The sequence below is a fragment of the Indicator indicator genome, chromosome 4, assembly GCF_027791375.1.
Source record: "Indicator indicator isolate 239-I01 chromosome 4, UM_Iind_1.1, whole genome shotgun sequence".
NCBI classification, from domain to species: domain Eukaryota; kingdom Metazoa; phylum Chordata; class Aves; order Piciformes; family Indicatoridae; genus Indicator; species Indicator indicator.
This window is the reverse complement of record NC_072013.1, coordinates 14150381-14162945: the sequence shown is the minus strand read 5'-3', so window position 1 is coordinate 14162945 and position 12565 is coordinate 14150381. Positions and strand designations below refer to the sequence as shown.

Below are 12565 nucleotides of genomic sequence, written 5' to 3'. Positions count from 1 at the left end.
GTTGCCCCAGGGAAGATACAGGTTGGACATGAGGAACAATTTCTTCCCAAAAGGGTTGTCAAGCCCTGGAACAGGCTGCCTAGGGAATTGATGGAGTCCCAACCCCTGGAGGGATTTAAAATGTGTAGAAATGGTGCTGAGGGAGATGGTTTAGTGGTGGACTTGGCAGTGCTGGGTGAAATTGCTCTTAAAGGTCTCTTCCAGCCTAAAGCATGCTCTGATCTACAGAACCAGAGATGTAATTTAGAGGTAGGTGGAAAGCAGAAGCAGTTTCAAAAGCTTCAGGCCAGTTAGGGCCTGAGCAGACTGTTAGAAGGTGCTACCAGAGAGCTCAGCACAGTGGAAGCTTCATTTGTGCTGCTTCTTCCACCCTGTAGGAAATCCAAGCCAGCTTAGCTGAACAGAGCAAGCCTGTGCTGTGCCTGGTGCAGAGAGAGAGAGGCATCACACAGCTCACCTTCTGCAGCTCCACACTTGAGTTCCTCCTCCTGTTTGTTCAGCTACCTGCACCCTAAGCTTCTGCTGGCACCATGCTTTAAGTGAGCAGCTTAAATGCAAAGGGTTTAAGTGATCATTAATAACTAAATTCAGGTCACTCTTGGAAAATCGTGACAGAAGCTTCAGACCAGCACAACTCCTCCATGACACATTTATTCATGTACCCATACTTTGCCCTGGGGTTGTTCAGCCTGATGGGGGTTGGTGTCTTCTCCCCAGTAACAAGCAGTAACTCAGCCCTAAACCAGGTCCAGGCCGCTGACTGCTTCTCTGAAACACCAGAGATAACCCTCCAAGTCCTGTTCCTCAGTGCCGTGCAGACAGGCTGGACAGATGGGCAGGGTCTAACAGGATGGCATTCAACAAGTCCAAGTGCCAGGTGCTGCACTTGGCCACAACAACCCCAGGCAGTGCTACAGGCTGGGGTCAGAGTGGCTGGAGAGCAGCCAGGTGGAAAGGGACCTGGGGTTGCTGGGTGAGAGCAGCTGAAGAGGAGCCAGCAGTGTGCCCAGGTGGCCAAGAAGGCCAATGGCATCCTGGCCTGCATCAGCAAGAGTGTGGCCAGCAGGAGCAGGGAAGTCATTCTGCCCTGTGCTCAGCTCTGGTTAGGCCACACTGTGTCCAGTTCTGGGCTCCTCAGTTCAAGAAGGACATTGAGATACTTGAAGGTGTCCAGAGAAGGGCAACAAAGCTGGGGAGGGGTCTGGAGCACAGCCCTGTGAGGAGAGGCTGAGGGAGCTGGGGGTGTTTAGCCTGGAGAAGAGGAGGCTCAGGGCAGACCTCATTGCTCTCTACAACTGCCTGAAGGGAGGCTGTAGCCAGGTGGGGGTTGGGCTCTTCTCCCAGGCAAGCAGGGACAGAAGGAGAGGACACAGTCTCAAGCTGCACCAGGGGAAGTTTAGGCTGGAGGTGAGGAGAAATTTCTTCCCAGAAAGAGTAATTGGCCATTGGGATGTGCTGCCCAGGGAGGTGGTGGAGTCACCATCCCTGGAGGTGTTCAAAACCAGCTTGGATGTGGCCCTTGGAGCCATGGTTTAGTTGTCAGGTGTTAGGTATTAGGTAATAGGTTGGACTTGATGATCTCTGAGGTCTTGTCCACACTGGTTGATTCTGTGATTCTGTGGTGGAGTCCCCATCCCTGGAGGTGTTTCAAAGCCGTGGTGCTGAGGGCCATGGCTCAGTGGTGACCTGGCCGGTGCTGGGCTAAGAGCTAGACTCGATGATTTAAACATCTCTGCCAACCAGATCGATTCTGTGCTCTAACCTTCAGGTGCTCACGGAGCCCGGGGGGCAGTGAGCAGTGGGGTGCAGAAGCCGGTACCGGCCGCCGTGAGGGGCAGAGGCGCGGAACCCGCGGCGCTTGGCCGCGCTGCCGGCGGAACCGGGCGGGCGGCGCACAGGGTCCGGGCGGGCGCCGAGGCGGCGCCATGGCGGAGAGGCGGCGGCGGGCTCGGGTGCAGGGCGGCTGGGCCAACGCCCCGGCGGCACGGCCCGCGGGCACGGCGGGTAAGCATCGGCAGCCCGCGGGGCTGCCGCGGCGTGCCGGAGGGGCCGGTGCTGGGCAGCCCATCCCCGGAGGGAACGGGAAGCTGTCCGGCCGGGTCCGCTGGCTGCCGCATTCAGCTCCCTCAGCCTCTCCTCACAGGGCTGTGCTCCAGACCCCTCCCCAGCCTTGCTGCCCTTCCCTGGACATGTTCCAGCATCTCAACATCTTTCTTGAACTGAGGAGCCCAGAACTGGACACAGCACTCAAGGTGTGGTCTAACCAGAGCTGAGCACAGGGCAGAATGACTTCCCTGCTCCTGCTGGCCACACTCTTGCTGATGCAGGCCAGGATGCCATTGGCCTTCTTGGCCCCCTGGGCACACTGCTGGCTCCTGTTCAGCTGCTGTCACCCAGTACCCCCAGGTCCCTTTCCATCTGGCTGCTCTCCAGCCACTCTGACCCCAGCCTGTAGCACTGCATGGGGTTGTTGCAGCCAAAGTGCAGCACCTGGCACTTGGACTTGTTAAATGCCATCCTGTTGGACTCTGCCCATCTGTCCAGCCTGGCAAGGTCCCTCTGCAGAGCCTCCTACTCTCCAACAGGTCACCTCCTGCCCCCAACTTGGGGTCATCTGCCAACTTACTGATGCTGCACTCAAGCCCCTCAGCCAGATCATCAATAAAGATATTGAACAGGAATAAAGATACTGAACAGGAAAAGATATTGAACAGCAAGCTGTATTTTCAATACAAGCTGTTTTGTTTTGTTTTGACCAGAGAATTGTCTTTTTCTTTCCCCCAAAAAAACCCAGAAGTTAAGCTGCTTGTGGTGGAAATTTCTGCTGGCATGTGATAGAACTGCTGGAGTTGTGGTAGACTGGAAAGATCCTAAATGCTGTGCTTAGAAAAGAGAAGATTTAGATTGGATGTTAGGACCAAGTTCTGCACCACGAGGCTGGTGGAACACTGCAATGGGTTGCCCAGGGAGATAGTTGAGGATATTCAAGGTCAGGTTCAAGAAGGCTCTGAGCAACCTGCTCTAGTGGAGGATGTCCCTGCTGACTGCAGGGGGTTGAACTGGATGACCTTTGGAGGTCACTTCTAATCCAAACCATTCTATGATTCTGTCCTTTGGGATCAAAGTGTCAGACATGGGGAAGTGTGGTTGGAAACTGCCTGGTGGGAAAGGACTTGGGGGTGTTGGTCTGTGGGTTTTGGTTGTTTGTTTTTTTTTTTATGGTGAAATTCTGTTTTATGTCATCCTTGGTTTGGTTTTGTTTTTCTTTTTGCTTTAGCACCTAAGGGAGCAGTGACCAGCAACCTTTGCCCTGCAGGTACCACACCAGCATGGATGAGGAAAGATCAGCCTCACTCTCAAGAGCAATTTGTCTTTGAGAAGCCATCAGAGGTAAAAAATAAAAAGGACACTGTGACTGGCAGTGCCTCATCTTTTACTAACCTTCAAATGACAAGGATTTAAGGGAAAAAAAGAGGGTTTATCGCCTTTGGAAAGCGGGGGAGGCAACTAGTGATATGTTTAAGGATGTTGTTAGATCATGTAGAAGAAAAATTAGAGAGACAAAAGCACAGTTAGAAATCAAACTGGCCGCTTCTGTGAAGGACAACAAAAAGCATTTTTATAAATATATTAATGCTAAAAAGAGGGGCAAGAGGAGCCTCCACTCTTTATTGGACGTGGAGGGTAACATTGTAACTAAGGATGAGGAGAAGGCTGAGATTCTAAATACCTTCTTTGCCTCCATTTTCAACAGTAAGGCAGGAGGACTTCAGGATAACTGGCCTCCTGAGCTGGTCGATGGGGTCAAGGAGCAGTGTTGTACTCCTGAAATCCATGTGGAATTAGTTCGAGACTTGTTGAGTCACTTGGATATTCACAAGTCCATGGGACCTGACGGGATTCATCCTAGGGTGCTGAAAGAGCTGGCAGATGAGCTGGCCAAGCCTCTGTCCATCATTTTCCACCAGTCCTGGCTCACTGGAGAGGTCCCAGAAGACTGGAAACTGGCCAATGTGACACCCATCCACAAGAAGGGACGTACAGAAGAACCTGGGAACTACAGGCCTGTCAGCCTGACCTCAGTGCCAGGGAAAATCATGGAGCAGATTGTCTTGGGGGCAATCACTGCACACCTGAAGGATAGCCAAGGAATCAGGCCCAGCCAACATGGATTTAGGAAGGGCAGGTCCTGCCTCACCAACCTGATCTCCTTCTATGATCAGGTGACCCGCCTGGTGGACGTGGGAAAGGCTGTGGATGTAGTCTACCTGGACTTCAGCAAGGCCTTTGACACTGTCCCCCACAGCAAACTCCTGGCCAAGCTGTCAGCCTGTGGCTTGGACAGCAGCACTCTGTGCTGGGTTAGGAACTGGCTGGAGGGCCGAGCCCAGAGAGTGGTGGTGAATGGTGCCACATGCCAGCTGGCAGCCTGTCACTAGTGGTGTCCCCCAGGGATCAGTGCTGGGCCCCATCCTGTTCAATATCTTTATTGATGATCTGGATGAGGGGATTGAGTCCATCATCAGTAAATTTGCAGATGACACCAAGCTGGGAGCAGGTGTTGATCTGTTAGAGGGTAGAAGGGCTCTGCAGAGGGACCTTGCCAGGCTGGACAGATGGGCAGAGTCCAACAGGATGGCATTCAACAAGTCCAAGTGCCAGGTGCTGCACTTCGGCCACAACAACCCCATGCAGAGCTACAGGCTGGGGTCAGAGTGGCTGGAGAGCAGCCAGGCAGAAAGGGACCTGGGGGTACTGGGGGACAGGCACCTGAACATGAGCCAGCAGTGTGCCCAGGTGGCCAAGAGAGCCAATGGCATCCTGGCCTGCATCAGGCATAGTGTGGCCAGCAGGAGCAGGGAGGTCATTGTACCCCTGTACACAGCACTGGTTAGGCCACACCTTGAGTACTGTGTCCAGTTCTGGGCCCCTCAGTTTAGGAAAGATGTTGAATTGCTGGAGCATGTCCAGAGAAGGGCAACGAGGCTGGGGAGAGGCCTTGAGCACAAGCCCTATGAGGAGAGGCTGAGGGAGCTGGGGGTGTTTAGCCTGGAGAAGAGAAGGCTCAGGGCAGACCTCATTGCTCTCTACAACTACCTGAAGGGAGGTTGTAGCCAGGAGGGGGTTGGGCTCTTCTCCCAGGCAACCAGCACCAGAACAAGAGGACACAGTCTCAAGCTGCACCAGGGGAGGTTTAGGCTGGAGGTGAGGAGAAAGTTCCTCCCAGAGAGAGTGGTTGGCCATTGGAATGGGCTGCCCAGGGAGGTGGTGGAGTCACCATCCCTGGAGGTGTTCAAGAGGGGATTGGACGTGGCACTTGGTGCCATGGTTTAGATAGTCATGAGGTTTAGGGTGACAGGTTGGACTCGATGATCCTTGAGGTCTCTCCAGCCTTCTTGATTCTTGAGAATCACAGATCATGTATCAAAGACAAGAGAGGTTCAGGCTTGGAGATTATAGCTTTAAAACAAACTCAAAACCCAGCAGAGCTGAACTTCGGGCTTTCACCAAGCAAGAGCTTGTAACTCTCTTGCCTGTGTGGCAAGCAGGAACTCTCATTCTCATTGTTCAGCCTCTTGAGTCTTCACTGTGTCCTCGGTCACAAGTTCTTTGCTTTTCAGAATCACAGAGTTAACCAGGTTGGAAAAGACCTCAGAGATCATCAAGTCCAACCTATCACCCAACACCATCCAATCAACTCAACCATGACACTGAGTGCCTCATTCAGGCTGGTTTTAAACACTTCCAGGGATGCTGACTCCACCACTTCCCTGGGCAGCACATCCCAATGGCCAATCTCTCTGTCTGGGAAGAATTTCTTCCTCACCTCCAGCCCAAACCTCCCCTGGTGCAGCTTGAGACTGTGTTCTCTCCTTCTGTCCCTGCTTGCCTGTGAGAAGAACCCAACCCCCACCTGGCTACAGCCTCCCTTCAGAAAGCCTGAAGAGTATTTTCTCCTCAATATTCAGAACTATGCAGAGTCCCAAAACAGGATTTGAGCTCTGCTTTCTCCTTATTTGTCACATGGGGTTTGCTTTACAGCTTCTGCTTTGTGTCTCCTCAGCAGATGAAGCATCTTGTGCTCTCTGCAGGTCCTTGTTTGGGTAAAAAAAAAAAAAAAAGTAACACTTTCTAAGACAGAAGTGTTTGAAAGGCTGTTTTCTTGGTTTGGAAGGCTTGCAGATGGTCTGGAAAGGTTCTCTTTGTGGTAGAGCCTTGATAACTATAGAGCTTGCCTAGCTCCAACCCCCACTGCTAAAGCAGGGCACCCACAGCAGCTTGCCCAGGATCTCAATGGCCAGGCTCTCTCCAGGCAAGGAGACTCCACAACCTCTCTGGGCAGCCTGCTCTAGGGTTCCAGCACCCTCACAGCAAAGCAGTTTTGTCTCCTGTTCGGATGGATCCTCCTGGATTCCAGTTTGTACCCACTGAGAAGAATCTGGCCCCATCCTCCTGCCCTTTAGCTCTTGCTGAACATTGATCAGATCCCCTCTGGGGCTGCTCATTGTCTGGGATTTGTTCATCCCTTTTCCTATCTGCTCTAGATTTGGGTGTTTGGTGGTTTTTTTCTGTTTTGTTTTGTTTTGTTTTCACCTCCGGCTGTTCAGAATAAGAAGATTTTTTTCGGTTGCAGTTGCTGACTGAGGAGGAGTGCCCCAATCCAAAGGCTCTAGAAGCAAATGTCCTTTAGAGGGGGGAAGGGGGCAGTTGGTTGTTCAAAGCAGCTGCAGTGGTGTGGTTGCAGCTGGGAGTTTCTGGGGCATGGAGAGGGCTGGTGGGTTTGGTAGTCTTCACCAGCTGCCCAGAGCTGTGTTATTCTCCTTGACCCTGCAGCATGTGCTTATGTAGAACCACTAGAGACTAATTCTGCTGGACTCCAGCATGCCCAGTGCTCTGTGTTGAATGTTTGCCACCTTGCCTTGCAGGTGGAGCGCAGAGTTCCAGAGGCAGGCGTGATAGAGTGAGTGTGGTGCCAGCTTCACTGCCCTTCCTGTTTCTCCCTCTTGGGGCTTAGTGCCTCCTTTAGATTTCCCTCTGACACCCCTTGGCACCCCTAGAGCCCTAAAACTGTTTGAAAGGGGCCTGTGGGGAGAGGAGAGTGAGAGGTAGGAAGTGCCACACACACTCCTATGCTCCTACCACCCCTTCCTGCCTTACTCTGATCTGTGTCTCCAGAACATTATTGCCTCACTCTGCCCCTACCTTTTTTTCCCTTTTGTGTCCCCACAACTCTGTTGTCTCCTCCTTTGTCATCCCCCCTTTGTCATCAGTCCACTTTGTCCCCTCTTCTCCCTTCCCTTCCTTGCCCTCCTTCCCCTCCCTTAGCTCTCCCTCCCCTCCCTTAGCTCTCCCTCCCCTCCCTTAGCTCTCCCTCCCCTCCCTCAGCTCTCCCTCCCCTCCCTCAGCTCTCCCTCCCTTCCCTCAGCCCTCCCTTAGCCCTCCCTCCCCTCCCTCAGCCCTCTCTCAGCCCTCCCTCCCTTAGCTCTCCCTCCCCTCCCTCCCCTCCCTCCCCTCCCTCAGCTCTGCCTCCCCTCCCTTACCCCTCCCTCCCCTCCCTTAGCTCTCCCTCCCCTCCCTCAGCCCTCCCTCAGCAAGGCTCACAGCAAATCTATTCCATGCTGCTCAGTGTGAGATAACCTCTTGTTCCTTGTCCCTCTGATGGCTCTTTCCTTTCTCCACCCCCAGCAAGCCTGGTGTGTATGAGCTCAGCAAAACACCCTCTGGCATTTCCAGGTAAGTGGATGGAAGCTTGGTGTCTGCTGTTGCAGAGCCACACAGTAACACTTTTGAGTCTCTTCCGAGAGTTTGGGCAGCAAAGTCAAGTGCTGACTCCTGCACTTGGCTTACAACAACCCCATGACCCCTCCAGGCTTGGGGGAGGGTGGCTGGAAAGCTGCCTGGCAGAAGAGGAGCTGAGGGAGTTGGTTTGCAGCTGGCTGAAGGTGAGCCAGCAGGTTGTCAAGAGGGCTACCAGGATCCTGGTATGGATCAGCAATAGGGTGGCCAGTCCCAGGGCAGGGATTGTCCCCCTGTACTCAGCACTGGTGAGGCTGCACCTTGAGTACAGGGTTCAGTTTTGGGCTCCTCACTCCAAGAAGGGCATTGAGAGGCTGGAGCAGGTCCAGAGAAGGGCAATGAAGCTGAGGAAGGGTCTGGAGAACAGGGCTGGGGAGGAGCAGCTGAGGGAACTGGGGGTGTTTAGACTGGAGAAGAGGAGGCTGAGGAGAGACCTCATTGCTCTCTACAGCTCCCTGAAGGGAGGTTGCAGTGGGGTGGGGATTGGTCTTTTCTCCTTAGCTTCAGGTGACAGAATAAGGGGAAAGGGTCTGAAATTGTGCCAGGGGAGGTTTTGGTTAGAGATTGGGAACAATTTCTTGGCTGCAAAAGTGGTCAGGGATTGGAAGAGGCTGCCCAGGGAGGTGGTGGAGTCCCCATCCCTGGAGGTGTTCAAGACTTGTGTGGCCATGGCACTGTGGGACAGGGTTTGATGGCCATGGTGGTGTGGGGTTGATGGTTGGACTGGATGATCTTGGAGGTCTTTTCCAAGCCAAACAACTCTATGATCTTTTCCTTAGGGTTCATTTGATCCCTGGCTTTCTTGACTCAGAACAGGCAGACTGGATGTTTGAACAGCTCCTGCACGACCTCCCCTGGGGGCAGCGAACCCACATCAGGCAGGGTAAGGAGCATGCAGGCCAACTTCTCCAGCCCATTCCTAGGTTTTTTCCATCTCCATCCTTTGTTTTTTGTTGTTATTGTTTTTTTGGTTTGTTGTTGTTGTTTTGTTTGTTTCTTAGTTTTGGTTTTTATCCTGAGCTGCATCAAGAGAAGTGTGGCCAGCAGGTTGAGGGAGGTGATTCTCCCCCTCTGCTCCACTCTGCTCAGACCACACCTGGAGTACTGCATCCAGTTCTGGAGCCCCTGTTACAAGAGGGATATGGACATGTTGGACATGGTGTCCAGAGAAGGGCCACCAGGATGAGCAGAGGGCTGGAGCTGCTCTGCTCTGGAGACAGACTGAGAGAGTTGGGGCTGTTCAGTCTGGAGAGGAGAAGGCTCCCAGGAGACCTTCTTGTGGCCTTCCAGGATCTGAAGGAGGCTCCAAGAAAGCTGGGGAGGGACTTTTGATCTCAGGTAGTGACAGGACTGAGGGGGAATGGAATAAAGCTGGAAGTGGGGAGATTAAGACTGGAGGTAAGGAAGAAGTTCTTCCCCATGAGAGTGGTGAGAGCCTGGAATGGCTTGTCCAGGGAGGTGGTTGAGGCTCCATCCCTGGAGGTGTTTAAGGCCAGGCTGGATGAGGCTCTGGCCAGCCTGATCTAGTGTGAGGTGTCCCTGCCCATGGCAGGGGGGTTGGAACTGGATGATCCTTGTGGTCCCTTCCAACCCTGACTGATTCTATTGCCACTCTTTCAAATTTCCTTCCAGGTTTCCTTTCCTGCTAAACACTTGTCTTAAACCCATTTGATTTTACTGCCCCTGTCACCCCCAGTTCCTTTTCTCCCTCTTTTTTTTTTTTTTTTATTAGCCCACATCTGTGCCCCATTCCCTTCACACAGTCTCCCAGTGATGCTCCAAACTCTCTGTTCTTGGAGGCTTGGTGTTTTTTTTTTTTTTTTTGTTGTCACCAGGAATACTTCTTGCCTCTCTCACCTCCAATCCCAGCAGATCCTGTTTCTTTTCCCTTGGGTTTGCTTATTGCTTGCAGCATGCAGTAAGGCAAGAGGCTGCTGTTCTGGGTTTGTTCACTAAGGGGCACCTGTTCCATCTCATTTTCTCCTTCAGCTGGATGGAAGATAAAGTTTCAGAGGTAGTTATGGGACAGGGCTGGAAAATGTCTTCAACATCTCTGTTTATAAGACCATTGAGAAATGGTCTTTTCCAGAAAGTGGGAAGTGCTTTGAACTTGGTGTTTGTGTTCCACCACAGAGCACACACAAAATATTCCTTTGTCCAGCCTTCTGTCTTTCTGCTTCTCTGATGTTCTTGGGTGCTGCAGTGCTTTCCACTTCACCTTTCCCAGTATCCACATCTTGCCAAGAGAATATAAACCAAACCAGAATCACAGAATGGTTTGGGTTGGAAGGGATCTTAAAGACATCCAGTTCCAGCCCCCCTGCCATAAGCAGGGACACCTTCTTCTAGCCCAGGTTGCTCAAGGCCTCATCCAGCCTGGCTTCAAACGTTGCCAGGCTTGGAGCCTCCACAACTTCTCTTCTCTGGGCAATGTTTCAGTCTCTCATCACCCTCATGAGGAAGAATTTCTTCCTGATGTCTGATCTAAATCCAGCTTCTCCCAGGTTGAAGCCATCAGCCCTCGTCCTGTCACTCCACACCTTTGTAAGAAGTCCCTCTCCAGTTCTCTGGATCCTCTTTCAGGTACTGGAAGGCTTCCCTAAATCTCCCTGGAGCCTTCTCTTCTCCAGGCTGAACAACCCCAACTCTCTCAGCCTGGCCTCACAGCAGAGAGCTTCCAGCATTGCTGTGGCCTCCTCTGGCCCTGCTCCAACAGGTCCCTGTCTGTGCTGTGCTGAGGACTCCAGAGCTGGCCCCAGCACTGCAGGTGAGGTCTCAGCAGAGCAGGGGGGCAGAATCCTCTCCCTCTACCTGCTGCCCAGGCTGCTGGGGACCAGCATGTGCCAGCTCATGTTGAGCTTCTTCTCACCCAGCACCCCCAAGTCCGTCTCCTCAGCACCACTCTCTATTCATTCTCCACCCAGCCTGGATTTGTGCTTGGGATCGCCCCAGCTCACCTGCAGCACCTTATGCTTGGTTTTGCTGAACTTCCTGAGTTCCTTGGCCTACTTCTCAAGCCTGTTCAGGTCCCTCTGGATGACCTCCTATCCCTCCAGCATGTCAACCACACCACCCAGCTTGCTTTTGGGTACTCCCAGTCTTTGCTGTATGCTGCTTGAGCTCAGCATAGAATTGTTTTGGTTGGAAAAGACCTTGGAGATCCCTGAATCATTCAGAAAGGCTGAAGAAATTGAAGAGGCTGCTCACCTTAGGTCAGTGGGCAGGTCAGCTTTCCATTTTCAAGACCTCTGAGGTATCTTCCTGTTTTTTCCCTTCTTCCAGAAGGATCCTTTGAAGAGCCAAGGCTTACCTGCTGGTATGGGGAGCTCCCTTACACCTACTCCGGGATCACCATGCAGCCAAACCCAAACGTATGTATCCACCTGGAAGTTCTTTAGTTACAGGCCAAGCCTTTGCAGGGGCTGAGAGGCAAAACTTCCCCTCTGTCCTCTGTTTTGATCTAAAGTGTCTGTCAGGATTTCATTTCTGGTCAGCCAACATGGTAGTGGAGAACTTCATCAGACGAGATGTTCTGGGTGCAGTGGCTGAGAGGAGCAGGATGGAGTTGCTAAATGGTGGCAAAAGGGAATTATCACTCCAGAGTTTGAGTCATAGAATCATTAAGATTGGAAGAGACCTTGAATTAAGATCATGGAGCCCAACCCTTAACGCAGCACTGCCAGCTCACCACTAAACCACATCCCTCAGCACCACATCTACACAGCCTTAAAACCCCTCCAGGGATGGGGACTCCACCACAGCCCTGGGCAGCCTGGGCCAGGGCTTGGCAATCCTTTTGGGGAAGAAATTGTTCCTCATGCCCAACGTCAACCTCCCCTGGGGCAACCTGAGGCTATTTTATTTTGTCTTGTCACTTGGGAGAAGAGACCAACCCCCACCTGGCTCCAGTGTCCTTTCAGGGAGTTGTAGAGAGAGAGAAGGCCTTCCCCCAGCTTCCACTGGTCCAAATGAACAACCCCAGCTCCCTCAGCTGCTCCTCAACAGCCCTGTTCCTCGAGACTCTTCACCAGCTTGGTTGCCCTTCTCTGGACCTGCTCCAGCCCCTCAGTGTCTTTCTAGGAGTGAAGGAAATTCTTGACAGTGAGGGAGGGGAGACGCTGGAACAGGTTGCTCAGGGAGGTTGTGGATGCCTCCCCCTGCAGGTGTTCAAGACCAGGTTGGATGAGGCCTGGGTTGGTGGAGGGTGTCCCTGCCCATGGCAAGGGGTTGAAACTAAAGGACCCTTAAGGTCCATTCTGACCCAACCCATTTTATGACCCTGAAGTCCAACCATAACCTAACCATCTCCCTGCATACAACTGTTAGATGATCATAAAGGTCTTTTCCAGCCTAAATGATTCTTTCATGGTCTCTGTGTCCAGTTCTGGGCTCCTCAGTTTCAGAAAGATGTTGAGATGCTGGAATGTGTCCAGAGAAAGGCAGCAAGGCTGGGGAGGGGTCTGGAGCACAGCCCTGTGAGGAGAGGCTGAGGGAGCTGGGGGTGTTTAGCCTGGAGAAGAGGAGGCTCAGGGCAGACCTCATTGCTCTCTACAACTGCCTGAAGGGAGGTTGTAGCCAGGTGGGGGTTGGGCTCTGCTCCCAGGCAAGCAGGGACAGAAGGAGAGGACACAGTCTCAAGCTGTGCCAGGGGAGGTTTGGAGGTGAGGAAGAAATTCTTCCCAGACAGAGAGATTGGCCCTTGGGATGAGCTGCCCAGGGAGGTGGTGGAGTCACCATCCCTGAAGTGTTTCAAACCAGCCTGGCTGAG

At 52.8% G+C, this 12565-nt stretch overlaps 1 protein-coding gene across 1 annotated transcript in view; it reads left to right on the top strand.

The window, feature by feature from the left end:
- The first annotated feature begins 1925 nt into the window (after positions 1-1925).
- ALKBH3 (alkB homolog 3, alpha-ketoglutarate dependent dioxygenase) overlaps positions 1926-12565 on the top strand; it is a 30505-nt gene continuing 19865 nt past the window's right edge. The window contains exons 1-6 of the mRNA XM_054400656.1: positions 1926-1995; positions 3278-3390; positions 6927-6961; positions 7687-7734; positions 8577-8680; positions 11080-11168. Of these exons, the coding sequence (XP_054256631.1) occupies positions 1926-1995; positions 3278-3390; positions 6927-6961; positions 7687-7734; positions 8577-8680; positions 11080-11168 (459 nt within the window). The remainder of the gene's footprint in view (positions 1996-3277; positions 3391-6926; positions 6962-7686; positions 7735-8576; positions 8681-11079; positions 11169-12565) is intronic.